Source organism: Monodon monoceros, unplaced genomic scaffold, assembly GCF_005190385.1.
Source record: "Monodon monoceros isolate NGI ecotype Baffin Bay Population unplaced genomic scaffold, NGI_Narwhal_1 Super_Scaffold_3, whole genome shotgun sequence".
NCBI classification, from domain to species: Eukaryota; Metazoa; Chordata; class Mammalia; order Artiodactyla; family Monodontidae; genus Monodon; species Monodon monoceros.
In genome coordinates this window covers 64,791,080-64,818,409 of record NW_021703780.1, presented here as the reverse complement: position 1 = coordinate 64,818,409, position 27,330 = coordinate 64,791,080, and the positions used below count along the sequence as shown (strand labels likewise).

General features: G+C 52.7%; 2 protein-coding genes across 6 annotated transcripts in view; both read right to left on the bottom strand.

Annotated features, from left to right (window-relative positions):
• Positions 1-3,817: 3,817 nt before the first annotated feature.
• Positions 3,818-8,795, bottom strand: GNAT1 (G protein subunit alpha transducin 1). The gene is made up of 9 exons (XM_029242888.1): positions 8,559-8,795; positions 7,319-7,361; positions 7,071-7,212; positions 6,810-6,967; positions 6,596-6,724; positions 6,208-6,337; positions 5,764-5,917; positions 5,457-5,648; positions 3,818-5,078 (listed from the first exon to the last, which is right to left on the bottom strand). Exons 1-8 carry the CDS (start codon positions 8,662-8,664, stop codon positions 5,458-5,460), a joined length of 1,053 nt encoding a protein of 350 aa, XP_029098721.1. The 5' UTR covers positions 8,665-8,795; the 3' UTR covers positions 3,818-5,078; position 5,457.
• An 8,616-nt stretch (positions 8,796-17,411) lies between these two features.
• Positions 17,412-27,330, bottom strand: part of SEMA3F (semaphorin 3F) — a 29,584-nt gene continuing 19,665 nt past the window's right edge. For 2 of the 5 annotated variants that reach the window (XM_029244237.1, XM_029244238.1), the window contains exons 6-18: positions 27,194-27,286; positions 25,545-25,638; positions 24,043-24,162; positions 23,691-23,830; positions 23,226-23,569; positions 22,916-23,060; positions 21,832-22,054; positions 21,103-21,191; positions 20,929-20,970; positions 20,588-20,745; positions 20,330-20,397; positions 19,914-20,047; positions 17,412-19,258 (exon numbers count right to left, since the gene is read on the bottom strand). In XM_029244237.1, the coding sequence (XP_029100070.1) occupies positions 18,848-19,258; positions 19,914-20,047; positions 20,330-20,397; positions 20,588-20,745; positions 20,929-20,970; positions 21,103-21,191; positions 21,832-22,054; positions 22,916-23,060; positions 23,226-23,569; positions 23,691-23,830; positions 24,043-24,162; positions 25,545-25,638; positions 27,194-27,286 (2,061 nt within the window). In that variant the 3' untranslated portion in view covers positions 17,412-18,847. The remainder of the gene's footprint in view (positions 19,259-19,913; positions 20,048-20,329; positions 20,398-20,587; positions 20,746-20,928; positions 20,971-21,102; positions 21,192-21,831; positions 22,055-22,915; positions 23,061-23,225; positions 23,570-23,690; positions 23,831-24,042; positions 24,163-25,544; positions 25,639-27,193; positions 27,287-27,330) is intronic. The other 3 variants (XM_029244241.1, XM_029244239.1, XM_029244240.1) reach the window with 3 other exon arrangements.

The following is a 27,330-nucleotide window of genomic DNA, read 5'->3' as shown; positions in this document are numbered from 1 at the left end:
TCCTCAACCCAGACTGGAGGGAGCAGGGGCCAGCTGGGCTGGGCTGCCGTGGGAGCCCTGAGGGTGGTGTGAGGTGCGGTCCCTGGGCCAGGCCAGTTGTGGCCAGGCTGGGGGAGGGGCTGCCCGATTGTTGATGCTAGGCCTGGTCCCCAGCCAGGGCAAGCACAGCTCAGAGGCCTTTCCCACCACCTGCCAAATCTCCCAGCCCAGCCTGAGGTGTCTGGACAGTTGGCAGCCATTATGGGGCTCTGAGAGGTACCAGGCACCTTCTCCCAGAGGCTGGAGGGAACGTCTATCTACGCAGCTGCTGTGCTGGGGGCAGCCACCTGGAGTGGAAGGGGGGGAGCTTTATCTCAACCTTCGGCCCAGTCCCCTGCCTCCACTCCCCCATCTCCAGAATCTGAGACACAGGTCCAAGAAACTGTCAGAGATATGAGACAGAACTTAGGATCCCAGGATCACTCAGACTCTCCTTCCAGGGTCCTGGCAGCCCTCTGCTCTGTTCCTCCCTCTTTAGCCTCCAGCTAGGCAGCCCCCTCTCACCACACTAGCACCTCCCCTGGCACACCATCTACACAGTGTCCCAAGACCCTCTTTTACAGTGAGGCCCCATCTTCACCTCCAACCCAGTCCTCCCCAGAGCCTAGCATCTGTATCCACTGATTCCTCGGACACCCTGCAAGCACCTGCCTCACACCCAGCTGGCCTCTTCACCTCCCCCACTGCCCGGCTGTTCCAAGAACATGCCAGCCTTCACCTCCCTGTGCCTCTGCCCTCCTGGTTCCCCATCCTGTCCCACCTCCTTGGCAAACTCTCACTTGTCCCTCAACACCCAAATGAAAGATCGCCTCTGAGAACCGTGCCTGAGCCCCTGGAAGAGCCAGCTCATCCTACCCTGACTGCGGCTGCTCTTGCCGCCCCACCACACAGCCCCAGGCTCAGTGTCTCCAAGCGCTCTGTGTGGGCCCTCTAGACAGGAAAGCTCCTGCCAGGTTAGAGTGTGCGGATCAGGAAAAGCCTGATGGAGAAGCAATCCGTGGGCTTGGCTCTGCCAAGGGGAAGAAAGGCACATGCCAGGGTGGGGAAGAGAGGGTACTGTGGATGGAAGGAACAGCTTGGCCACAGGGAACCTTGAGTGCATGTGGGATTGGCACTGATAGGCGCAGGGCTGTGTGCAGGGGCGGGACCCTTGGCCTGGAGTCATGTTGGAGCTTTCAAGGCCTCACAGGTGAGGGTGGTTCTCACCTCCATACCCCAGGCTTGAGGACCCACACCCATAGCTCCTGAATATACTCTGCCCATCTTGGTGTCTGGGAGGCTCCTCTCTGGGCACTAGCAGGGGTGTGGGGTTGTGGAAGTATAGAGGGCATCCATAGGCAAACCCACCTCTCTGATTCTCCCCTGGCCTGAGTCCACAGAGCTGGTGACCTCTAGGCTGGAGCCTGCCCCCACAGTCCCGGAGGGCCCCCCTCTCTCCCCTGAGCTCTGGCACCCAGCTTCTCTGGCCACTGAAGCGGCTTAATGTGCCCAGGTCACGTGGGCCGTGCTACTGCCCGTGGGGAGGGCCCAAGCCCCCACCCAGTAGCCACCCGACCGGGCCCTGACGTCAGCAGCATTAACGGTTCGCCAGGCCTGTCTAATCTCTGTTCCGTGGCTGGGCCAGGTTAGTCCCGCCAGAGCGAGTCGAAGGCTGGGAAGGCCCCCAGGGGCACCTTGAGGTTGAGGTCAGGCAGGGATGGTGGAGGCTGGAGGTGCCCACAGTAAATGCCCCCTGCCTACAAGACCACGGTGTGGACACTGTGCCGACTCTGGGCCAGCTCCCTCTGATCCTTGGCCCTGGACTGTGAATCAGGCATTAGGCACCCATTGATCCTGCTCGTAAGGGTGCAATTACACAGGTGGGGTAAGCGGGGCTGAGGAGGCTTCAGGCCAGGAGACTCGACCCCCAACCCCCATACTTGCTGGCCATGAACAGGGCAGCTTGATGCCAGGCAGTGTCCTCAGTCCATGGGATCCAAGAATATTGGTTCAGAATCCCAGTCCCTAGGGTCAGAACCTGGAGCGTGGGGTCCAGCCCCTGCATGGTGTTTGGCCTCCTCTCTGTCCCTTGCCTAGGAAGGCTGGGGAGCTCATTACCTTCCTTCCAAGACAAGGTGGCCATGAGGAAGACCCCATTAACCCACCTCTCCTGCAGCTTCCTCTGTCTTAAGCCTGCCACCGCCAGCTTCTCAAAGCCTTCTGTCTTCCGCCTTGCCCCTCCCCACAAATCCCGCCATCACTCTCCCCTGCCCCACCTCACTCCAGTAAATTGGGCAGAGGGTCCTTAGCAGGGATGAGCAGCCCAGCTCAGCCAGGCCCAAAACCACCCAGTGAGGTCCTGAACCACTGGCCTGAGCCTCATCCTCCCCTCAGGACTCTAAGTAACACCATTGTGGCTGCCCATGTGTCCTGGGCTCTCTAACCCATCCAGCGTCCCTCCCCTCCACCCCATGCTCAGGCCTGGGCACCCTCACTCTCCCCTTCTAGCCCCGCACAGGCTCACAGTGCCACTTCCACCTGAACATTGAGGATGCTACCCACATGCTGCCTTCTGCCCAGCCCCAAGTATCTGTCTGACTCCTGGACCTCTCCCCCAAGTGGCCACAGGTCCAGAAAACTCGGTCCCCTCAACACTCTTGTGCAGTCCCAGCTTGGTGGGGGCATCACATGCACTTGGTCACTGCACAGATCCAGACCCTTGTCAGTGAGTCCCACTCCTTGCAGATCCTGGCTCCACAGGGTAATGACATAAGTCTCTTCCTCATGGACCCTCCCAGCCCCACTCCTCTCCTCCCCCATGCCCAGTCCCCAGGAAAAATATGTGCCCCTATATACATGTTTTTATGAAAAATTTTAATGATTATTTTTTCCAGAAACAGATTTGGAAAATATCATTGATGATTTTATTTCCATTAAAGCCAAGAAAATAAAAGTATAAATTCTGTTTTAGGTATAAATAAAATATTTAATCTTAAAGTAATATTGTGGGTTTTAATATACCTACTTACAACTTGTTCGATGTTTTTTCAACTACTTTAATGTTCTGTAAAAAAAAATTAACCTTTAAAAATACATAAAAACATATATAGGAGTGGACATTTTTCCTTTTGCTTCAGGGTCCAATATGGCTCTGCAGGGCTCTCTTGGATCTTGTCTTTATTTAAAATTTTGATATTCTGTTCATTATGGATTTTTTGGCAGTAATTTTGCTTTTTGAAAGTATTGCATTAATATTTATCTTGATTACTGATTTTTTTGGCATCACCTTAAATCTTAATACCTGAGGTGAGTGCCTCATTTGCCTCACCCTAATCCCAGCCCTGCAATTGTTCTAGCTTCAAGGGCTTCCTGGACCCATCATCTTCTGGAGGAAGCACAGGCCCTTAGGCTGGCGTTTGGCACCTGCCCAGTCTCCCCACCCCATCTCCCCTTCCCTGCTCCTGTTCCACTGAACTCCTGTGGTCCACCAGCCCATGTTCCTGGGCCTTATACACACTACAGTCCCTGCCAGAATGAGCTTCCACCTCACAACCCCCTCTTGATCCAACATCGTCCTTGTGAACATTTCCCACGGCTCCTTTCCCCCTCTCAACCCCTCTCAAGACCCCAAATTGATCCCATGCCCCCAAGAGTGTCCCCTGCCATGTTAGGTCAGGTGCTTCTCCCTGGAAGGGACCACCTTCCCACTCATGTCCAGCCCAGCACTGGGCACTTAATAAATTAGCATGACTCATGATCATTAACACTCTCCCCCTCCCCCCAAGAAAGGACAGCTGGGGCCTGATGCAAAGATTTATTGCTGAGTCTGTGTATCTAGCTGAAGGGAGTGCAAATTATGCCCTGGCCTTGTTAGACGGATGCTCCTTGCCCTCGACTACAGCACAGGCCCCAGCCCATGGGCATCAGCGAGGACTTGGTGCTTGATGAGGAAGTAGGGAGCAGGGGTGTGGGGACATGGATGCCTTTGTCACTGATGGTTCAGGCATGGATCTCAGTTTTTCCCACCAGGGAATGGGCCCTGAATGGGAAGGATGAGAGAAGCTGCTGGCAGGGACAAGAGGGTCACCTGGGTTTGCTTATGACCCTACCTGAGGCAGACCCCTCTGGGCACAATCTGGGCCTCCTTCCTGTCCCAAATCCCCTGCCTGGGGCTGATCGATGGGAGCCGGACTCTGCTCCCAGCCACCCCTTAGGACAGTTCAGCCATTGGCCACAGCTGGTGTCAACAGCACCCTCCCTCAACAGACTGGCCTGGAGTACTGTGGGTGTGTAAGTAAGTAGGACATGAATACAGTGTCCAAGCATGGAGGGGGCAGAGCCTGTGGGGGAAGGGGTTAGGATATGTGGGGAAGGGTCCAGCTTGAGTCTCTTCCTGGCACCAGGAGCTCCCAGGCTTGCCCCCACTCACTAATTCGTCTATGTATGAGTTTCACAGGCCAGAGCTGGCTTGGACTTTGGACCCCTAAAGCTGCCGGGTGGGGCAGTCACTGGCCACTGGGCAGATGGGTGTCAGACTTGTCACATGGAGGTGGTAAGGCTAGAATGGGCTGATGGTAAGCAGCAGGCCTGCTTGGAGGAGGGTTCCCTTCCTGCCCCCCTGCCCTTCATGAAACTCTGGGAGGGAGGGCTGTTTGCTGAACCCAGACCCACCAGGTGAATCACGGGCCTCCTGGGGCAGGAGAGCAGCAGGAGATTGGTCAGTGGGGTACTGCTGAGTCACCGTGAGCTGTAGCTGCCCCAAGTACTGCTTGCTCCTAGCTGGGGCTGGCTGTGGTGGGTCCTGGAGGCCAGTGCAGCCAGGCCGTGAAGGGCAGTGCTGGGGTGGCTGGGGGCACCGGACTCTGGGAGACCAGGGAATCCTGGGAGCCATGGGGGAGGGTAAGTCCCTCAAGGTTAGCAGGGCTTAGGGTTTTGAATCTGTGGCTGGTGAGGCCACAGGCTGGGGCCCAGGAGTCCTGGGGGTCTGGTAGGGGTCATGCGGATTGGGGCTACAAGGCGGCAAGGACTACAGGGTCTCAGGAATGCATGAGTCCAGGCACCTGTGAAGAGAAAAAGGAACAGAGTCAACATTCCTAAGCGGCTAAACAATTGGGTTTAGACTGAGAGACAGGTGGAGGTGGGCTTGGAAGCAGTGACACCTGGGGGTTGGGGCAGGGTCAAAAGAGCTTGAGTGGGTGGGGCTTGTGAGCCAGGGGAGGGGCCTGTGGCCATGGGGTGGAGCCTGAGGAGTCAGGGTGGGGCCTGGAAGCAATAGGGTCTGGAAGTTGGGGGCCAGAGGGCAGGCAGTAGAGTGGATCTGGAGAGCTGGGGAGGGGCCTGCAGTCGAGAGGTGGGATGGGGAGCAGGGGATGGGGCTTGGGGTATTGAGACCAAGAGGCACGACATGGGAGCATCCCGGCCTGCGCGCGAGGAGCCACCTCAGAAGAGGCCGCAGTCTTTGAGGTTCTCCTTGATGATAATGTCGGTGACAGCGTCGAAGACAAACTTGACGTTCTGTGTGTCGGTGGCGCACGTCATGTGGGAATAGATCTCCTTCACGTCGCGTCTCATGTTGAGCTCGAGGAATTGCACCTTGATGTAATTGCCCGCGTCCTCATATGTGTTGGGCCCTGGCGAGGAAGGGGGAGCTCTCACTCCCGGTAGCAAATCCTCCCCGCGGCGGGAGGAGCGCAGGCCGAGATCGTGGGTTTGCGACGCCGCCTGGCGGCGGGCCGAGGTTCTCACCATTGTAGTCCGGAAAGCAAATGCTGAGGTGCGCCTTTTTTATCTTCTCCGAGAAGACGTCCTTCTTGTTGAGGAAGAGCACGATGGACGTGGTGGCGAAGTAGCGGTGGTTGCAGATACTGTTGAATAGGTGCAGGCTCTCGTGCATGCGGTTCTGAGGAGGGCAGAGGCTGTCGGGCACCGGGGACTGCGGCCGCCGCCCCCACCTGGCTGCGGCCGGCGGGCAGACCCCTGCTCTCTGGGCTCCGGGGCCTCCCTGCCCAGACAGCTCCAAGACCGTCTCCCCGTTCGCCCCCCTAAGCAGGGCAGCATGCTGCCTCATCTCCTTCAGACGGCTCTGGGTCGAATGTCCTCTCTCAGATGCTCCCCGCGCCCGCAGCGCTGTCTCTGCTTTCCGCTCTCCTCCTCCCCGCTCAAACGCTCAGGCCCCGCTGGAGCACTCACCACTTCGTCGTCCTCCACAAGCACCATGTCGTAGGCGCTGAGAGCCGCGATGAAGATGATGCAGGTCACACCCTCGAAGCAGTGGATCCACTTCTTGCGTTCTGAGCGCTGCCCGCCCACATCGAACATCCTGCGGGGCCGTGGGAACCTGAGCCGGCGCATCGAGTCCCCTGGACGTGCCCACAGGCATCCCCTGGTTTCCTAATGCTGGCTGGGAGGTACCCAGCTGGGAGTGGCATCCGGAGGGGCCGGGCATTTCTGCGGGCGGGTTGTCCGAGAAGGGGCAGGGTCTCTCGTAGGGATGGGGCCTCTGGGATCAGACAGGGCCTCAGGCAGTGAACTTGCGGGCAGGGCCCCGGAGAGCGAGAGCTAGGGAGCGGGGTCGTACCGGAAGTTGAGGTCCTTGAAGGAGAACTGCGTCTCAATGATACCAGTGGTCTTGACACGCGAGCGCAGCACGTCCTGTTCAGTGGGCACGTAGCCCGGGGTTACCAGGCGCTCTAGGTCCGAGAGGTAGCTGCGGGAGATCCGGGGTGTGGGTAGGGTTGGGTGGAGGGGCGTGGCAGGGCCCCGCCCGCCCCGCGCCCCGCCTGTGCTCTCACTAGCCAGCAGAGTCGTTGAGCTGGTATTCTGAGGCGCGATCGAAACAGGCCTGGATACCCGAGTCCTTCCACAGCCGCTGGATGATATCTGACATCTCCTTAGGCATCGTGCCCTCCTCGATGGTGTCCGCCATGTGCATCAGCTTCCGGGCATCGTCCTGGGGGGGGGGGCAGGGGAGTGGTTGGTGGTGACCATGGACTTGGGCCCAGCCTTGCACCTCGAGTCTCCAGAAGCCCTGTTCAGCTAGTCTCTTGGCACACCTGGCGCGCAGAGTCTCCATACTGGATATTGAGCGTGGTCATGGCGCGCACGATGGCCAAGATGGACTGTAGCGTGTTGCCATATATGATGGCAATGAACTCGAGGCACTCTTCCAGCGAGTACCCATCCTGGTGGATGATCCTGCAGCCGTGGGGAGCCGGGTCAGCGCCTCTTGGGTAGGTGGGGAAGGACAGACCTCGTGCGTGTGCCCACCCCCAGGGGCCTCGGGTAGGGCAGGGGCACTCACTTCATCTGCTTGACAATGGTACTCTTCCCGGACTCACCGGCACCTGGAATGGAAACCCTACCTCAGAGACGCGCTGACCGCACTGCCGCCTCTATCACACCTGTTTTGCCCCCAACCCCCAAAGTCAGGTCATGAAGCCCTGGCGGCAAAACGTAAACGTCAGGAGTGACAGAAGGGGGCTGACGAGGGGAATCGACAACCTCGACTGTGCTGAGGAGCCTTCAAGACCCTGGTATTTTCAGTTTTATTATTCTGAGGACAAAAATAAAGAAACCTGGAGCTCCGCCTTGTGGAAGATTCTGGTACTGCATGCATGGGATTATTTAAGCCAGGTCAACCCCTGCTTTTAACCTGTGGTGGGAGGAAGTGTCTCCAAGAGGTTCAGAGGGAATTAGCACCTTTGGCTGGGGGAGAGGACAGAGCTAACAGCCCCTCTGAGCCTGTTCTCATGCGGGTGTTGGGCACAGTTAATGGGATTTCTGGCTTAGCCTCTCTCTCTTCCCTGGGGTACTCTGGCTTGGTCCTTCTGCCCTCATCCAGCTGTCTGGCTGGACCCTGGAGAGCCTGGGTAGAGCCTGCACTGCCCTCTCAAAGCAGCTCCTTCTTCCCTTGCGGGGAGGAAGTGGCCTTGGGGTACTAGATCAGCCCCATCTCCCTTCACTACCCATGGGACCAAGGACATGGCTTTACCTATTCCCGGCTGGGCCTTAGTACCCCCTACCCTCTTTAACTGTTCTGCAGATCTGTCAACAATAAAGCTCTGGAAACTGAGGGTCATTGTCTGTGGATCTGGGTGGTCCTAGAGGCTGCCCACTCTCAGGAGGACTGTGACCTTCTCCTTCCCAAGGGAGCAGCCTTGTTGTGGGGCTCCCAAGGAGGCCCCTGGTTTCCGAGCCCTGCCCAGCAGGCCCATCAAGCCAAAGGCTGGTGTTTGAGGGAGCACAGCCAGGGCAAAACTAGGCCTCGTACACACATCTCTACAAAAGTGAGATTGGTACACCCGTCTTGGGAGGGGAGGTTGCCTGAGGCTGGGCCCTCTGAAGAGGGGTTCTGTGGGATACCCAGCCTTAGGGAGCCAAGGCATCACTTGTCAAGGCTTGGCCAGGGCTCCCACTCTGTTTCCTGCCAGGTTGCAGGCTCATTCTGTTTCCCAAGTCACACCTACTTCACAGAAGGGCCACCTCCCTGCCCCTGGGCCTCTGACTAGTAGCAGTGGCCTCGCCGCAGCCCACACCCTTACCCAGAAGCAGCAGTTTCACGGTTCGAGCATCCTTCTCGGCATCTTCTTTCAGCTTCTTTTCCAGCTCCCTTGAGTGCTTCTCCTCAGCACTGGCCCCAGCCCCCATGGTCCCGGCAGGAGGTGAAGGAACAGGGTGGTCAGTTGGCTCTTCTGGATGCAGGGGATCCCCAGAGCCAGGCTCAGGCCAGCCTCTGGCCTCCCCAGACACCCTTCTGACCTCAGAACTGGCAATCAACTGGCTGTCCACAGACCTGTGAAGGCCCTGTTGGGGCTGCTTAGTAGGATTTGGGGGGTTGTTGGTACCCAAGAGCCAATCAGAGACAAGGACAGGTGAATCCAGCTCAGCCCCCAGCCGCCCTAATCAGGCTGGCATGGCCCCAATCCCTCAACTGCTGACTCTGCACCCCCTGTACGCTGCTCCCCAAACCCTCTGGGAGAGACCCTGGAGGTAGTCCAGCCCTGCTCCAGAGCAGGGAGACATGTTCCATAGGATCCAGGCTCAGAAAGGGGAGGAGAGGGCCTCAAGTCCCAGGGTGGGGGCATTGGGGGGTAGGCCTGGCAGCAGAGAGCAGAGGGAAAAGCATGCAAGGAGCACCTGACCCCTGCCCAGCACTGGGCTTAGCATTGCTCCTTACCTAGCTCACACCAGCCCTGGCGGATGGGTACCCACATCATTTTACTGATGAGGAAGTGGAGGCTCAGAGGGTCGCACAGCAGGACGTAGTTGAGAAGGGCTCGTGACTCTGAACCAGGGCTCCATGCTCAGCAGGGAGTCAAGAGGGAAAGGTGGACATTGCATTTGCCCTGTACAAAGGTCTGGATCTGACCTGGTCAAGGCCTCTACATGCCTCCATGATTCCAATGGACTTGGGTGGGTGTGCAGGTCTGCTACGTGTACTGGGTGTGTGCATGTATACTTTACTGGCACCAAGCAAGGCAATGACATGACACGTTTGTCTATGTATACTTGTGTGTTTATGTATGCATTTTTATGCCTTTGTGAATGCATGTGTCTATGTTTGCCTGTTTGTGTACCGTGTGTGCATGTGCATGGATGTGCTTTTGTGCATTTCTCTTCATGTGCAGATGTGTTTGTATGTGTACTTTATTGTGCTAAACTGGGTTCATGTGTGCGTGTGTGCGCATGAATGTATAAGTGCATGTATATGTGCATGTGTGTGCACTTGCCTGTGTACATGTACATTTATGCATGTGTCTGCCTGTATGTGTGCACACTTGCACATACCTGTGTCTACGTGTACCCATGGTGCAACACTGACCTGCGGAGGTGGCCAGGCTCTTCCAGGGAATGTTTTGCAGGCCTGTTATCAGATGGGAAAACTGAGTCCTGAAGCAGGTCTGGTGTTCCCAGGGGAGGAGCAGATGAGCCTCACTCTTCTTCTGTCCCCTGTCGGTAATCTGGGACCTGCCTAGGGGTATCTCCAGGGCACGCCTGCCTCAGTTTAGGGGTCAGAGGTCTCTGTGGGGGTTTAGATGGGACAGGACGTGCTGCTGAGTGGAAGTGGTTCAACTGAGCATGTAATGTTGAGTTCCAGCCTCTGGAGATTTACCACCTCCCATCAGAAGACCCAAATCCTGGGCTCTCAAGGCCCCCTCCTGGCTGAACTTCCCGGAAACCTGGCTGTCTTAGGACTCAACTCTTGCGGACCCGGGGTGCCAGGGCCCCAGATACTGAGCATTGCAGACTGTCCCTAGTGTTGGGAAAGCTGGACAGGTGCATGTAAATCAATGAAGTTAGAACACACCCTTACACTATACACAAAAATAAACTCAAAATGGCTTAAAGACTTAAACATAACACCATAAAACTCCTAGAAGAGAACATAGGCAAAACATTCTGACATAAATTGTACCAATATTTTCTCAGGTCAGTCTCCCAAAGGAATAGAAATAAAAGGAAAAATGAACAAAGGTGACCTAATCAAACTTAAAAGCTTTTGCACAGCAGAAGAAGAACTACAATTCTGCAGCCTGTGGAAGGAAAACCACATTCACAGAAAGATAGACAAAATGAAAAGGCAGAGGACTTTGTACCAGATGAAGGAACAAGATAAAACCCCAGAAAAACAACTAAATGAAGTGGAGATAGGCAACCTTCCAGAAAAAGAATTCATAATAATGATAGTGAAGATGATCCAGGACCTCGAAAAAAGAATGGAGGCAAAGATCGAGAAGACGCAAGAAATGTTTAACAAAGACCTAGAAGAATTAAAGAACAAACACCTAGAAGAATTAAAGAACAAACAAACAGAGATGAACAATACAATAACTGAAATGAAAAATACACTAGAAGGAATCAATAGCAGAATAACTGAGGCAGAAGAACGGATAAGTGACCTGGAAGACAGAATGGTGGAATTCACTGCTGCGGAACAGAATAAAGAAAAAAGAATGAAAAGAAACAAAGACAGCCTAAGAGACCTCTGGGACAACATTAAATGCAACAACATTCACATTACAGGGGTCCCAGAAGGAGAAGAGAGAAAGGACCCAAGAAAATATTTGAAGAGATTATAATCGAAAACTTCCCTAACATGGGAAAGGAAAGAGCTACCCAAGTCCAGGAAGTGCAGAGTCCCAGGCAGGATAGACCCAAGGAGAAACACGGCAAAACACATAGTAATCAAATTGATAAAAATTAAAGACAAAGAAAAATTATTGAAAGCAGCAAGGGAAAAACAACAAATAACATACAAGGGAACTCCCATAAGGTTAAAAGCTGATTTCTCAGCAGAAACTCTACAAGCCAGGAGGGAGTGGCACGATATATTTAAAGTGATGAAAGGGAAGAACCTACAACCAAGATTACTCTACTTGGCAAGGATCTCATTCAGATTCGACAGAGAAATCAAAAGATTTATAGACAAAAAAAAAAAAAAAAAAGATTTACAGACAAGCAAAAGCTAAGAGAATTCAGCACCACCAAACCAGCTCTACAACAAATGCTAAAGGAACTTCTCTAAGTGGGAAACACAAGAGAGGAAAAGGACCTACAAAAACAAACCCATAACAAGTAATAAAATGGTAATAGGAACATACATATCAATAATTACCTTAAACGTGAATGGATTAAATGCTCCAACCAAGAGACATAGGCTCGCTGAATGGACACAAAAACAAGACCCATATATATGCTGTCTACAAGAGACCCACTTCAGAACTAGGGACACATACAGACTGAAAGTGAGGGGATGGAAAAAGATATTCCATGCAAATGGAAATCAAAAGAAAGCTGGAGTAGCAATACTCATATCAGATAAAAGAGACTTTAAAATAAAGAATGTTACAAGAGACAAGGAAGGACACTACATAATGATCAAGGGATCAATCCAAGAAGATATAACAATTATAAATATATATGCACCCAACATAGGAGCCCCTCAATACATAAGGCAACTGCTAACAGCTATAAAAGAGGAAATCGACAGTAACACAGTAATAGTGGGGGGCTTTAACACCTCACTTACACCAATGGACAGATCATCCAGACAGAAAATTAATAAGGAACCACAAGCTTTAAATGACACAATAGACCAGATAGATTTAATTGATATTCATAGGACATTCCATCCCAAAACAGCAGATTACACTTTCTTCTCAAGTGCACACAGAACATTCTCCAGGATAGACCACATCTTGGGCCACAAATCAAGCCTCAGTAAATTTAAGAAAACTGAAATCATATCAAGCATCTTTTCCAGCCACAATGCTATGAGATTAGAAATCAACTACAGGGAAAAAAAACCATAAAAAACACAAACACATGGAGGCTAAACAATAGGTTACTAAATAACCAAGAGATTACTGAAGAAATCAAAGAGGAAATCAAAAGATACCTAAGACAAATGACAATGAAAACATGACGATCCAAAACCTATGGGATGCAGAAAAAGCAGTTCTAAGGGGAAGTTTATAGCAATACAAGCCTACCTCAAGAAACAAGAAAAATCTCAAATAAACAATCTAACCTTACACCTAAAGGAACTAGAGAAAGAAGAACAAACAAAACCCAAAGTTAGTAGAAGGAAAGAAATCATAAAGATCAGAGCAGAAATAAATGAAGTAGAAACAAAAAGGGACTTCCCTGGTGGCGCAGTGGTTAAGAATCCGCCTGCCAACGCAGGGGACATGGGTTCGAGCCCTGGACTGGGATGATCTCACATGCTGCGGAGCAACTGGGCCCGTGCGCCACAGCTGCTGGGCCTGTGCTCTGGAGCCCCTGAGCCACAAATGCTGAGCCCGCATGCCACAACTGCTGAAGCCCACGCGCCTGGAGCCCGTGTTCTGCAACAAAGAGAGGCCACCGCAATGAGAAGCCCACACACCACAACAAAAAAAGAGTGGACACCGCTCACCGCAGCTAGAGAAAGCCCACGCAAAGCAACAAAGACCCAAAGTAGCCAAAAGTAAATAAATAATTTTTTTAAAAAAAGAAAGAAAGAAAACGATAGCAAATATCAATAAAACTAAAAGCTGGTTCTTTGAGAAGATAAACAAAATTGATAAACCTTTAGCCAGACTCATCAAGAAAAAGAGGGAGAGGACGCAAATCAATAAAATTAGGAACGAAAAAGGAGAAGTTACAACAGACACCGCAGAAATACAAAGCATCCTAAGAGACTACTACAAGCAACTCTACGCCAATAAAATGAACAACCAGGAAGAAATGGACGAATTCTTAGAAAGGTATAACCTTCCAAGACTGAACCAGGAAGAAATAGAAAATATGAACAGACCAGTCACAAGTAATGAAATTGAAACTGTGATTAAAAATATTCCAGCAAACAAAAGTCCAGGACCAGATGGCTTCACAGGTGAATCCTATGAAACATTTAGAGAAGAGCTAACACCCATCCTTCTCAAACTCTTCCAAAAAATTTCAGAGGAAGGAACACTCCCAAACTCATTCTATGAGGCCACCATCACCCTGATACCAAAACCAGACAAAGGTACTACCAGACAAAGATACTACAAAAAAACAAAATTACAGACCAATATCACTGATGAATATAGATGCAAAACTCCTCAACAAAATACTAGCAAACAGAATCCAGCCACACATTAAAAGGATCATACACCATGATCAAGTGGGATTTATCCCAGGGATGCAAGGATTCTTCAATATACACAAATCAATCAATGTGATACACCATATTAACAAACTGAAGGAGAAAAACCATATGATCATCTCAATAGATGCAGAAATAGCTTTTGACAAAATTCAACACCAATTTATGATAAAAACTCTCCAGAAAGTGGGCATAGAGGGAACCTACCTCAACATAATAAAGGCCATATACGACAAACCCACAGCAAACATCATTCTCAATGGTGAAAAACTGAAAGCATTTCCTCTAAGATCAGGAACAAGGCAAGGATATCGACTCTCACCACTATTATTCAACATAGCTTTGGAAGTCCTAGCCATGGCAATCAGAGAAGAAAAAGAAACAAAAGGAATACAAATTGGAAAAGAAGAAGTAAAACTGTCACTGTTTGCAGGTGACATGATACTATACATAGAGAATCCTAAAGATGTCACCAGAAAACTACTAGAGCTAATCAATGAATTTGGTAAAGTTGCAGGATACAAAATTAATGCATTCCTATACACTATACTCTTGCATTCCTATACACTAATGATGAAAAATCTGAAAGAAATTAAGGAAACAATCATATTCACCATTGCAACAAAAAGAATAAAATACCTAGGAATAAACCTACCTAAGGAGGTAAAAGACCTGTACTCAGAAAACTATAAGACACTGATGAAAGAAATCAAAGATGACACAAACAGATGGGGAGATATACCATGTTCTTGGATTGGAAGAATCAATATTGTGAAAATGGCTATACTACCCAAAGCAATCTACAGATTCAATGCAATCCCTATCAAATTACCAGTGGCATTCTTTACAGAACTAGAACAAAAAAAATCTTAAAATTTGTATGGAGACACAAAAGACCCCGAATAGCCAAAGCAGTCTTGAGGGAAAAAAATGGAGCTGGAGGAATCAGACTCCCTGACTTCAGACTATACTACAAAGCTACAGTAATCAAGACAATATGGTACTGGCACAAAAACAGAAGTATAGATCAATGGAACAGGATAGAAAGCCCAGAAATAAACCCACGCACCTATGGTCAACTAATCTATGACAAAGGAGGCAAGGATATACAATGGAGAAAAGACAGTCTCTTCAATAAGCGGTGCTGGGAAAACTGGACAGCTACATGTAAAAGAATGAAATTAGAACACTCCCTAACACCCTACACAAAAATAAACTCAAAATGGATTAGAGACCTAAATGTAAGACCAGACACTATAAAACTCTTAGAGGAAAACATAGGAAGAACTCTCTTTGACATAAATCACAGCAAGATCTTTTTTTGATCCACCTCCTAGAGTAATGGAAATACAAACAAAAATAAACAAATGGGACCTAATGAAACCTAAAAGCTCTTGCACAGCAAAGGAAACTACAAACAAGATGAAAAGACAACCCTCAGAATGGGAGAAAATATTTGCAAATGAATCACGGACAAAGGATTAATCTTCAAAATATATAAACAGCTCATGCAGCTCAATATTAAAAAAACAAACAACCCAATCAAAATATGGGCAGAAGACCTAAATAGACATTTCTCCAAAGAAGACATACAGATGGCCAAGAAGCACATGAAAAGCTGCTCAACATCACTAATTATTAGGGAAATGCAAATCAAAACTGCAACGAGGTATCACCTCACACCAGTCAGAATGGGTATCATCAGAAAATCTACAAACAACAAATGCTGGAGAGGGTGTGGAGAAAAGGGAACCATCTTGCACTGTTGGTGGGGATGTAAATTGATACAGCCACTATGGAGAACAGTATGGAGGTTACTTAAAAAACTAAAAATAAAACTGCCATATGATCCAGCAATCCGACTACTGGACATATACCCAGAGAAAACCATAATTCAGAAAGACACATGCACCCCAATGTTCATTGCAGCACTATTTACAATAGCCAGGTCATGGAAGCAACCTAAATGCCCATTGACAGACAAATGAATAAAGAATATATGGTACATATATACAATGGAATATTACTCAGCCATAAAAATGAACGAAATTGAGTCATTTGTAGAGACATGGATGGATCTAGAGACTGTCATACAGAGTGAAGTAAGCCAGAAAGAGAAAAATATCGTATATTAATGCATATATGTGGAACCTAGAAAAATGCTACAGATGAACTGGTATGCAGGGCAGAAATAGAGACAAGATGTAGAGAACAAACGTATGGACACCAAGGGGGAAAGTGGCGGGGGGTGGTGGGATGAATTGGGAGACTGGGATTGACATGTATACACTAATATGTATAAAATAGATAACTAATAAGAACGTGCTGTATAAAAAAATAAATAAAATTAAAATTAAAAAATAAAAGCTTTTGCACAACAAAGGAAACCATAAACAAAACAAAAAGACAACCTACAGAATGGGAGAAGATATTTGCAAACGATGAGACCAGCAAGGGCTTAACTTCCGAAATATACAAACAGCTCATGCAGTTCAACAACAACAACAACAAAAAAACAGTAATCCAGTTGAAAAATGGGCAGAGGAACTAAATAGACATTTCTTCAGATAAGATATACCGATGGCCAACAGGCACATGAAAAGACGCTTAACATTGCTAATTATTAGAGAAATGAAAATCAAAACTGCAATGAGGTACCACCTCACATTGGTCGAATGGCCATCATTAAGAAGTCCTCAAATAACAAATGCTGGAGAGGGTGTGGAGAAAAGGGAACCCTCCTACACTGTTGGGGGGAATGTAAGTTGGTGCAGCCACTATGGAAAACAGTATGGAGGTTCCTCAAAAAACTGAAAATAGAGTTGCCATATGATCCATCAATCCCATTCCTGGGCATATATCCGGACAAAACTATAATTCAAAAAGATACATGCGCCCCTATGTTCATAGCAGCACTATTCACAATAGCCAAGACATGGAAATAACCTAAATGTCCATCAACAGATGAATGGATAAAGATGGGGTACATATATACACTGGAATACTACTCAGCCATAAAAAGGAACAAAATGATGCCATTTGCAGCAACATGGATGGAACTAGAGATTATAATACTAAGTAAGTCAGAAAGAGACATATTCCACTTATATGTGGAATCTAAAATATGACACAAATGAACTTTCATGAAACAGAAACAGACACAGAACAGACTTGAGGTTGCCAAGGGGGAGTGGAGCGGGAAAGGGATGGAGTGAGAGGTTGGGGTTAGTAGATGCAAACTATTATATACAGAATGGATAAACAACAAGGTCCTACTGTATAGCACAGGGAAATATATTCAATATTCTGTGATAAACCATAATGGAAACGAATATTTAAAAAAAAGAATGTATATATTTGTATAACTGAATCACTTTGCTCTTCAGCAGAAATGAACACATTGTAAATCAACTACAATAAAAAAATTCACACACACACACACACACACACACAAAGGCTGTCCTTAAACGTGTGGGAAGTGGATACTGGCTCTGTGAGCTGGTGGCTTCAACATCTACCCTGTTGGGTGAGGGGAGATCTGTCCAGGAGCAACAGATCATTCATTCGTGCCACTTTCAACCTTTAGGCCCCATTCGTCCTCTACCCCACCACCATGCTGTAAGTGGGCCCTGGGAGTCTCTGCAGCCCCTACACACTGCCCAGGGGGTTGGGGTGGTGCAGGAGCCCAGGTTTGTTAAACCAACAAGAACCTTTCTACATATTGGGTCTACTTAAAGTGGGACCATTCCACTGCCTCCCCGTTGCCACCTGGCTCCCCTTGCCTGCCAGGTATGGCCCTAAGCCCTGCTGGATCCGTGTGCCTCCATAGCTATTGGCTTCCCTTGCCAGAGCTTGACTCGTTAAATTTGGCCTGGGGCCCCCAGCCTCACTTCCTCCTCTCCAGCAGCTCCCCACATATCCTGGTCTTCCCCGCCTCTGGACATTTGCTTGCGCTGGACCCTCTGCTGAGATCTGGCTGGAAGGATGCAGAAGAATGGGAATTTTGTTGATTCCCAGGGCAGGGGCAGCTGAACTGTAAGGGCTGTGGATTTGTCTTGCCAATTCTGAGTCCTGAGTTCCTGGCAAGACACAAAGCCAGGTGAGAAAGCAACGTGAACGAATGATCAAACAACTGAGTAAGTGAATGGACGCTGGGCTTGCAAAAGAGACCGTGCGGGAACTGGTGGTCAAGCCACATTGGTGGGGGGGTGGGGCAGGAGGGACAGAATCTGGGTGTGGGCTGAACCCCCGTCCTCCCTCCTTTGCCAAGGAGAAAGCCAAAGTCCAGTCCCAGAGCCAGTGTTTATTAGCAAGATGGAACCCAAGGGCAGGTGTGGCCTGGACAGCAGAGGGCTGCCAGGAGCCCCCATCCACCTACCCAACTGCCCCCCAGAGCTATTTACACCCATCATCTGAAGTGGTGGGCAGAAGGGAGCCCTGGGGAGCCCCTGCAGGCCCCAGGCCTCCACCATGACCCCCTCTCCCCTCAGCGCTGCCTGAGCCTGGCCCCTCTGCTTTTCTCCCAGCCCCTGCATCACAGCGGCACGGAGAAAGCAAAGAGGAAGTAGAGTGGCCAGGCAGGGAGGGAAGGAGGGGCTGGAGGGGCTGCCCCACCCAGGCAGGGCTCCTCTTCTCCTGTCCCCAATAAATAGAGAATAAATACCCAGGAAAGGGCTGGCCTTGACTGAGTGCCCCTCTCCCAGGCAGGGGCCGGCATCCTGTGCCAGCCCCTTCTTCCCTTCTCTGAGCGCATCTGAGCCCTCACTCCCACCCCCGGTCTCCAAAGCAGTCCTCGCATCCACATGTATGCCACCAGCAAACATGGGCGAAGGTGTACAGTCCGTGCCCCATCCAGGTAGAGCTTGCTCCTTCCCTGTGTCCTGTAGATCCTGGCGGTGGCTGTCGAGCAGGTAGACTCCCAGCTGAGCCTGGGGACTGTGTGGTCCTGGCCCGGCCCGGCCAACTGGCCGGGCCTGGTTAGGTGGGCTCTGTTTTCTGCTGTCTCTGACCAGCATGGGTCTAAGTTTTGGATGATGCTGCCGCTGAGGCAGGCTATTTACAACCCACCAATAAATACTGTCTTTGCAGGGGCAGGGTGTATATAGAATATAGATATTTTATATATATATATATATTTATCTTTTATATTAAAAGGGACGAGGACTAGGCCGGCCCATCGCAGGGCTCAGACAGCAGGCCTCATGTGTCCGGCGGGTGGTGGCGGCGGTTCCGGGGTTTTTTCTGGTCCTGGGGTTCAGGAGGTCTGGGTGCCCCTGGGGCCTCCCTGGGACTGGGGGGCACATGGCGCCAGTAGCCCTGGCAGTACTGGTGGATGAGGCCCACTTCTGGCTGGGCCAGGAGCTGCGCCAGCTCCTGGTAAGGGGGTGTGGGGGGCCCGGTGCCTGGGGGCGGTGGGACGCTCACAGCTGGGGGTGGGAAGAGGGCAGCATGGACAGCGTCCTGGCCCAGTACATGCAGCTGCACTCGTGTGATGACATGCTTGAAGTTGTTCTCGGTGGCTGTACAGGAGTAGAGGCCGCGATCACCAAGCTGCAGGGCGCGAAGCAGCAAGCCCTGTTCCGTGCGCAGGAAGCGGTCATCTGCACGCATCTGTGGGGGCAGGGGCTGGGGCTCAGGGGCTGCAGGACCACCCTGTTGCCCCGGCCAGCTCCCCGATCAGACCACCTCTGGGGCCACCCCATGCAGGGGCACCCGTGTGGAATTTCCATATACCAAGAAAAACAAGTTTCCATATAACATCTGAATAATAAACACTTCCATTTCAGGAGGAATGACCATAAGGGGATTCTGTACAATGAGAGAATTCTGGAGCATATACACAATTTCTATTTAATGAGAATAAAGAGATGTTGGGGCACCCTCATAGAATTTCCATGTAGAAGGGATTGCCTAGAAGGTATTTCCACAATAGGAAGGCTACCCCACAGAATTTCCATATGCTGGAACTCATCCACGTGACATTTCCATAGAATGAGGTATACTGCCAATAAAGTACACATATGGAATTCTCATATAAAAAGGCATGCCTACAAGTAGTTTCCATGTAATATGGACACCCCACAGAGTTTCCATATAACTGGATTCACCCAAATGATCTCCACATAGGGAAGGGAGCTTGGAAGGACTTTCTTAGAATGAGGGCTGCCCCAGTTTGGTTCCTATACCACATTTCACCCACGTAGAATTTCGACTGTACAAGGGACTCTCCCAACCATGGTGAGGACTGTGGGGCACAGGAAATCACCTCTCGGCGCCGGTCACTCGGATCTCGCTGGAACAGCCACTTAACGGTAGCCTGGGGCGAGCGGGGCTGGCACTCAAGGAAGGCTGCGCTCCCTGCCACGCCATACTGCACAGACTCCACGGCATTCTTATTGGCTGTAGAACAAGAGGGTGCCACGTGAAAGCAGCACTACCTCTTGGCAGACTGCAGGCTGGCGAGGGGCATATACAGGGATACCCACCCATACAGGCAGGGCTGTGCCATCAGGCATCCGCTCCTTGAGGGGGTGGCCGAGGACATCCCTCCTCCAAAACCCCTCACCCCCTCACCCCCACGGACCATGTGAGAATCCTTCCAGTGGGGGCCCCATGAGCAGCTCTGTGGGCTGCACAGCTCCACACCGAGGAGCACCCAGTGGTGAAACATAGAGCACTCACCATTGGAATTGAACCCACGGCACTGCCTGATGGGGTTCCCGTGCCGGACGTCCTGCCGGCGGCTCCGCCTGGATGAAGATAGCTCCTGAAGGAGTATTCCCAAGAAAACTTGCCCCCCAAGTCTCTATAGCCCCAAAACTCCAGGGTAGGATGTCTCACCCATAAAGTCCCCCAGGGTAATATCACATCCACATCTAGACCTCCAGGACAGAGCCCTGGGTCTGGTGGCCAAAATTCCAAGGGTCTCGGGGTTCACACCTCTTAGAGGACGCTGTGTAGCGGGAACAGGCTTGGCCATCCCAGGCACAGTAGGGGTCCCGGGCAAGGCAGCAGTCGGCACAGGCGGCCCCATATGCCTGGCAGCGGTGCAGGCTCAGGTGTGTGACGCCCACGGAGGAGGCCACGTACAGTTGTTGCTGTGGGCAGGGGTAGGAGCTTGTCAGTTCCCTCCCCATAGCCAACCTTCCTTAGGAGCCAGTTGGGCCAGGCTCCTCCCCTTCTTGTTCTGTGCCTCAGTGTCCCCATCTCTTTGCCAAGGGCTTGACCCCAAAGTGAAGCAGCCTCCATCCCTACCCTCAGCCCACCTCGCCAAAACTCACCCTCTTGGAAGAGATGGTCATGGTCTTAACAGATGCTGGGTCCTAGAAGAAGAGAGGGATTAGCTTATGACCCTGGGGACCCCCTTCCTGTCCTGACCTGGAAGTCTGAGGTCAGGAGGTGGTACTGAGGAGAGCCACGGTGAGGAGGACAGGACTGGGTGGTGTCACACCCACCTTGAAGACCTCCACCTCCTCTAGCATGAGCTCCTCCATCTCCTGGTCATCCTTAGGCAGCACAATGACCTTCTGCACTGTCCCGCGGTCTGGAACGGGCCGGGCAGGGCCTCAGTGGGGCTGAGGACGCTGGGAAAGGGGCACCAGCCTCAGCCCCTTCCCCCACCAGGGCCCAAACCCCCCAAGGGCAGTGGAATGGGAGAGCTCTGTGCCAAGGTTGAAGAGTTGCCCCCAGATGAGGGGAAGAGGTCTAAGGAGACTGGCCCTGGATAAGGGGGAGTCACAGCTAGAGTCTGCTCCTCTGACCCCAGACCCTCATTTTGGGAAGCTGCAAACAGGCTGCAGGAAGTGTTCCCTTATGTTGAGGGCTACTGGAACAGCGGTGGGTGCAGTTTGCATGTGCACACGAGAGCATGTGTGTCAGTATTTGGAACCAGGTATCCTGGAGGTGTCTGGCTCTGTCCTCCCTCTTTCCGCCCAAACATGGGTCCCCAGGCACCCAGTGTCCCTGCTCTCCCGGCCACCAGGGATAGGGATGAAAATGGGGTTTCGCCATCCCCATTCTCAGTTATCCTGGTAATAGAGAGAAGCCTCCAAAGGATGAAGGTGGCAGAGCTGACATTGACAACCCTGTAGTAAACCCCTAGCAGGGCAGGGCCCAGCCCTATGGATCAGTACCCTCCACCCAGTGGGCCCAGTGTGGGAGGGGCCGGGAGCAGCAGTGGGTACCTGTGCCCAGGAAAAGCACCTCATAGCGCCCGTCGGCTGCATCCACCTGGTCCACAGCAACAGTGGTGAGACGGTAAGGAGAGCCTGTGCGGACCACTAGGGGCCGCCGCTGCAGAGGGTAAACGGCCTGGTACATGAGTGGGTGGGTGCGCATGAAGTTGATCACTTCATCAGGATAGTCCTTGGTGGACTTCATGGATGGCGTGAAGGTTCCACCAGGGCACTGCAGGCAGGTGATGAGTGTCAGGCCCAGGCTGCCCAGGGCACCCTGGACCCATTAGCTTCAGAAGAGGTCTCCGCTCTGTCTGTCCCCACCAGCTCCACCTGCTCCGCTTCTCAGAACACCCATCTGGGCTTTTGCCCAATACCCAACCTCTCTGCAGGTCCTGCACCAGCTGAGGTCCCAAGGTCTCACATGGTCAAATCCCATGGCCATCTCCCCAGCTTCATGTGCCATGACTTTGTGGCAGCATTTGGCAGAGCTGACAACGGCCTTTCTAGGTCCTCATCCCCACCCGCTTGTCTCCTTCCTCTCACTGTTCTTCCAGTGCACCACTTCCCCAGCTCCACCCCTGCTCAGCAGGACCGCAGGCCCGGAGCTCCTTTAACACCCTAGGCATGTGATCAGATCACGAAGCTCTCCTGCTTAGACTCCCGCAGTGGTCCATGTCACACCAAGATCAGGTGAATCGCCTCCCACTACTGCAGGGGCTCCTGCTCACCCCCACCTCCAGCCTGCCTTGAAGACTTCCCTACAACTTTCAGCTTCCAAACAGCCTCCCAGAGGGAGCAGCCTGCCACACCCAGCCACCATCTTTGTTTCAGGATCCTAGCTGGATTCTTTCACAGCCCGACACTGTGTGTAAACGGTGGAGTTTTCCTTACGGTGTGTTTTGTTTTAACTTCAGCTTTATTGAGGATGAATGGTGAATTTATATGTGTGTATGGTCCACCTCCGCCCCCGCCCCCGCCAACTTGGCTGTGAGTGCCACGATGGTGCGGCCCATGTCTGCAAAGGGCCTGACCCAGCACAGTTCTCGTGGAAAGAGAGGAAAGGGAAAGGTGGAGTGAGTGGGGTCCTCACCGTGCCGGGCCGTGGGTAGGGCATCTTCCCTGAGAAGGGCATCCATTGGTAGTTGGGGCCCTCCTTGTGGGCAAAGGGCCCATTGAAGACCATGCGAATGTCAGCCATGGAGTAGACACACACGGCAGAGCCTCGGAACACAGAGCTGCGGGCAAGGCAGGCTGCTGCTGAGGGTGGGGCAGACCCTTGGCCCAGGGTCCCTCCCCAGCCTGCCCTCACCCACAGCTCCCCACCAGGATGGGGTCCTCCACAAATCACAGCTGCCTACTCAGCCACACCCTGCCACTGCCGGCCCCAGCCCCAGTCTCACCCCGAGGAGGTAAAGACAGCGTAAATGACTGGGTTCCTCACATCCTGGGTCTGCTGGACAAACACATCCTCTGGGGACAGAAGGAGAGGGAGCTGGGAGGGTACCTTGGCCACGAGCCCCAAGGCCCTGCCCACTCCTGGGTGGGGGGCACCAGGCTTCCCCTGACCACCCATCCAGCTGCCATCCCCTGCAGTAGCCATAGGCCCCCGCCCGCCTGCCGGGTGCTCACGGAGCTCGTCAAAGTGGGTTTCGATGCCATCCTCGCCTGGCACAGAGCAGACCAGCCTTGCCTTCAGGAATGTGCTCCACTTGTTGACCAGGCAGCAGTGGCCGCCGTCATCGTTCTGGGGGGCAGGGGGCAGGGGCTGGGTCAGATCAGCTCACTCACCTCAAAGACCCTGCCAGAGCAGGGCTGATGGAACCAGGACTGGGCCTGGGGGGGGGGGGCAGCAAGGGGCCTCATACCAGGCAGATCCGCCCGATGCGGGCATACACGGCAGGGCTCTGCGGTGCCTCTGCAGACCGCTCACGGAAGAAGAAGTAGAGCTTGTCGTCGTTGCGCTCGGCGCTGTCAGGGATGAGCTCAGCGTGGATGAATGAAGGGTCTGCAGGTGTGCAGGCGTCAGTGAACCGCACCCTCCTTGGACAAAGCCTCTTTCCCGGGCCAGGTACAAGACCCCCGAGTCTTCCCGGGATAAGAAACTACCCCTGCTCCAGCCAGTCAAGGGCCAAAAATTCTCCCACGAGTGTTTCTTTATGATCTCTGTGCCGCACCCCAGACATGCTGCCCACTGGAGGTGTTGTGGGCTCTGCTCACCATTGAGCCACCGGGAGTTGTACTGATCCGTGCGCATGGCCGTCTGCTTTCCAAGCGTGCGGAAGATGGCCGCGTCGGTGCCCATGAAGTCGATGTACACACCTGCATAGAGCTCCTCGTCTGTGGGTGGGCCAGTGGGTCAGTCAGGGGGACGCCCTTGGCTAAGGCCGGTGCACGGCACACATGACCTCCAGGGCAGGGTCCCATCTCCCCCTCAGGTTCTCCAGGGCGATTGTATCAGTGGGGCGTTGGTGAATGTTTTAACAACTGGCTCTGGGAGGACTGGGATTAGCAGCAGTTGGCTCTGATTAGCAGCCAGAGCCAATTTCTGTGGTGTAAATACTCCCACCATGGCTGATCTCAAGCTGCTAACCTGAGGTCACTCACTGAAAGTAGAGCTGGGAAGACCTGCCAAAACCATTGTCTAGTGTTTCCATCCCGTAGATACGAGAAATGTAAATAATCTCAAGAACATAGATAATAATAAAATGTAGTGAAATAATTAGCAAGTAATGAGTTTTGAGTATTTTTACCTTTGTTTTTAAAGTAATTTATTTAACTGTAAGGGTATATAATTTACTTTCTAACAATAGCTGTGTTTAGTAGCTGGCTCACAGAATACCTGAAAATTTGAACAGAAAATTTGACAAACACACTGGCTCCAGCACACCACTCCAAGTCTTCCCTCTAGACTCCCCCAGGGCAGGCCCTGTCTCCCCCCATCAGACTCCCTGGTCTGGACCCTGCCATCCGGCTAGGACCTTCTTACTCACCAAGAGGGAGAGGATAATGCCCACCCTCTGCCTTTCCCAGGCTTGGAGGTGGCACACTGCCCAGCAGCTGCTGAGAGGCAGACTCAGTTGGGCAGCCAGAAAGTAGGCAGAGTGCAGGGACCTGGGTCAGCAGTGGCCTCACCCAACCTGGGGGTAGGGGCAGCAGCTGCTTCTGAGGCCCCAGGCAGGACTCCTCCCCAGAAAACTTTCTCCCAACTCTCCCAGACACTTGGCCAGACCAGAAACAAACTCCCCAAGCTGGTCTCTGGGCCAGGACTCTCCATTGGTGCTGCCTTGTGGGCCTCTCCCAGCCTGACAGACAATCCGAGAACATGCTATGGGACCACTGCCTCATACCACCCTCAGTACAGACTCCGCTTGTCTTCTCTTCCAGGAAGCCTGTGGCCAGGAGGGTTCTGGCCTTTGCATGGACCACACTGTGGATTTCAGGGTAGAATCTGCCCCCTGCACCCACCGCACCCCCATTCGAGGGGATAGATGGAGGCTCATACCACCTAGTCTCTGCCCCTCTGCGCACACTGGGGTCTGGTCTGTACCCTTCCCCTTGCCAAGTGGGGCCACATTGCGGGGGTGATGGGGGGGCAGGTTTCAGACACAGCAGTTTCCTGGTCTCTTCCCTGGGGTAAAGTGTTGGTGCCATGCTCCCTGCTCCAGAGGCAGAGGTCACACCTTTAGGCTTTAGAACCAGGGTGGGGTGGGAGCACTCACTGATGAGGGCTGAGGCTGTGTCCAGCTTGGGGTCGTAGGGACACTTGCCCTTTCCTGACTCGAGTTTCTCAGGCTCCAGGTAGAAGATGTAATCCTGCAAGGCAGAGAGGGGCTCGGCATCATCCAAGCCATCCCACACACGAAAGGCAAGGGTCATCAGGCTCTCAGGGTGAGAGCGAGCCCCCAGGGAAACCCTGAAGCCACCCTGCTCCACCCCCCAGGTTTTAACTCTATCTTGCCAGGTCTCCCAGGGCAGGGCGGTGCTGAGGGTTCCCAGGGAGGTGCTTCCTGGTCTAGATCTCAGATAAGACCTGGGAATCACGTCTCGGAGGACTCTGCTTTGGGGACCATGAGAGGGGCATCAGGTGGGCTTATAGGGGCTGAAGCCCGTCCATGCCAACTGGTTCAGGAAGATTCTGGCCAGGGCCCCCTTGGGCCACAGAGGCACAACTCTTTGAGCTGTGGCTGCCTGTCTTGGGCCATGAAGGGCAGGGTTACTGGCCAAAGGCCTGGGATCCTGTCCTTTGCCATCAGGTCCCACCAGGCCAGAGGGCTCTGAGGTTATCGTTGTCGCCGGGTTTTGTGCCCTACCTGTGGTCCTCAGGATAGACTAATAGGCCAGGGCCTTTTCCCTGCCCCTCAGCAGAGCCCCCAGCTCCACATGTCTCCGCAGGGAGCCAGGAGCTGAGGGGTCCAGCCCAGACCACATGGAATTCACAAAGCCCCCCCACCATGCCTCCCAGCCCATCCCTGAAGATGCTAGGAGGAAGGCTGGTGAAGGCACTGGGCAGGACGAGCTCATGAGGAGGTTAAGGGAGGAAGAGGAGAGAGGCACAGAGGCAGGAAGGAGGTGGCAGCAGGTGGCAGGGATGGTGATGGGAAGGTGTACACAGGCCTGCTTCCAGTTACACTCTGCACACATGACTTCCTGCACACATGGGGCTGCACACACAGCTCGGCACGCATCACTGCCAACACATGGAACCCACTGTTCACACCCTGGGCACACACACGCAGAGTCTGAGCGGCCCCACTTCTCAGCACTCCCTGCCACAGACACGCGAGCTCAAGCGACCACTTGCTCTATCACTCACCGGCAGCCCCTGCCCCCCTGCCCGCCCCTGCCCAGCCCCAGAGCCCCCCAGCCCCGGCCCAGTCCCTCAGCCCTGTCCTGGGTCAAGTCTAGTAGACACACAGCTCTGCCCCTCCCACCCCAGGGGTTAACCTGTGCCCCAAGTGAGGCATGGGGCATGGACACCTAAGAGCTATGTGTCAGGCTGCACACATGTGCCATTTTCCCACGCTGGGTGCTAAGTAAGGTGTGGGTTGGAGAGTGCCCAACGCGTGCCCACGCATGTCTACACACGTGTTCTGAGGGCGGAGGCATGGCTGTCCCCAGGGCTCCTGTCTTTCCCACCTGATGGCTTCATGATTTCTTGTCACACTGAGGCTGACATGAGTCCAACGGGGAATGCCTTCAGAGGCTGAGGGCACTGCAGGGGAAGGAGTGGGAGGGGGGCACAGAGGTGGACGGAAGACCCGGGGGAGGCTGGCCTGGGGTGCAGGCTCCTGGCCGGAAGGCCAGGCCCAGGATGAGATCGGTTCAGAGGCAGTGCTGCCTGGCAAGAGCCTGAAGGGATGAGGCCCACCTGGCGTGGGGCTGTGGGCGTCGGGTGGAGGGCACCATCGGTGGCTCTGCTGCCTCGGCCTCTGACCACCTGCATCTGGGTCCAGGGCGTGGCCTGAGAAGACGAGGAATACGGGTTAGAGCCAGGGGTGGCAGGGG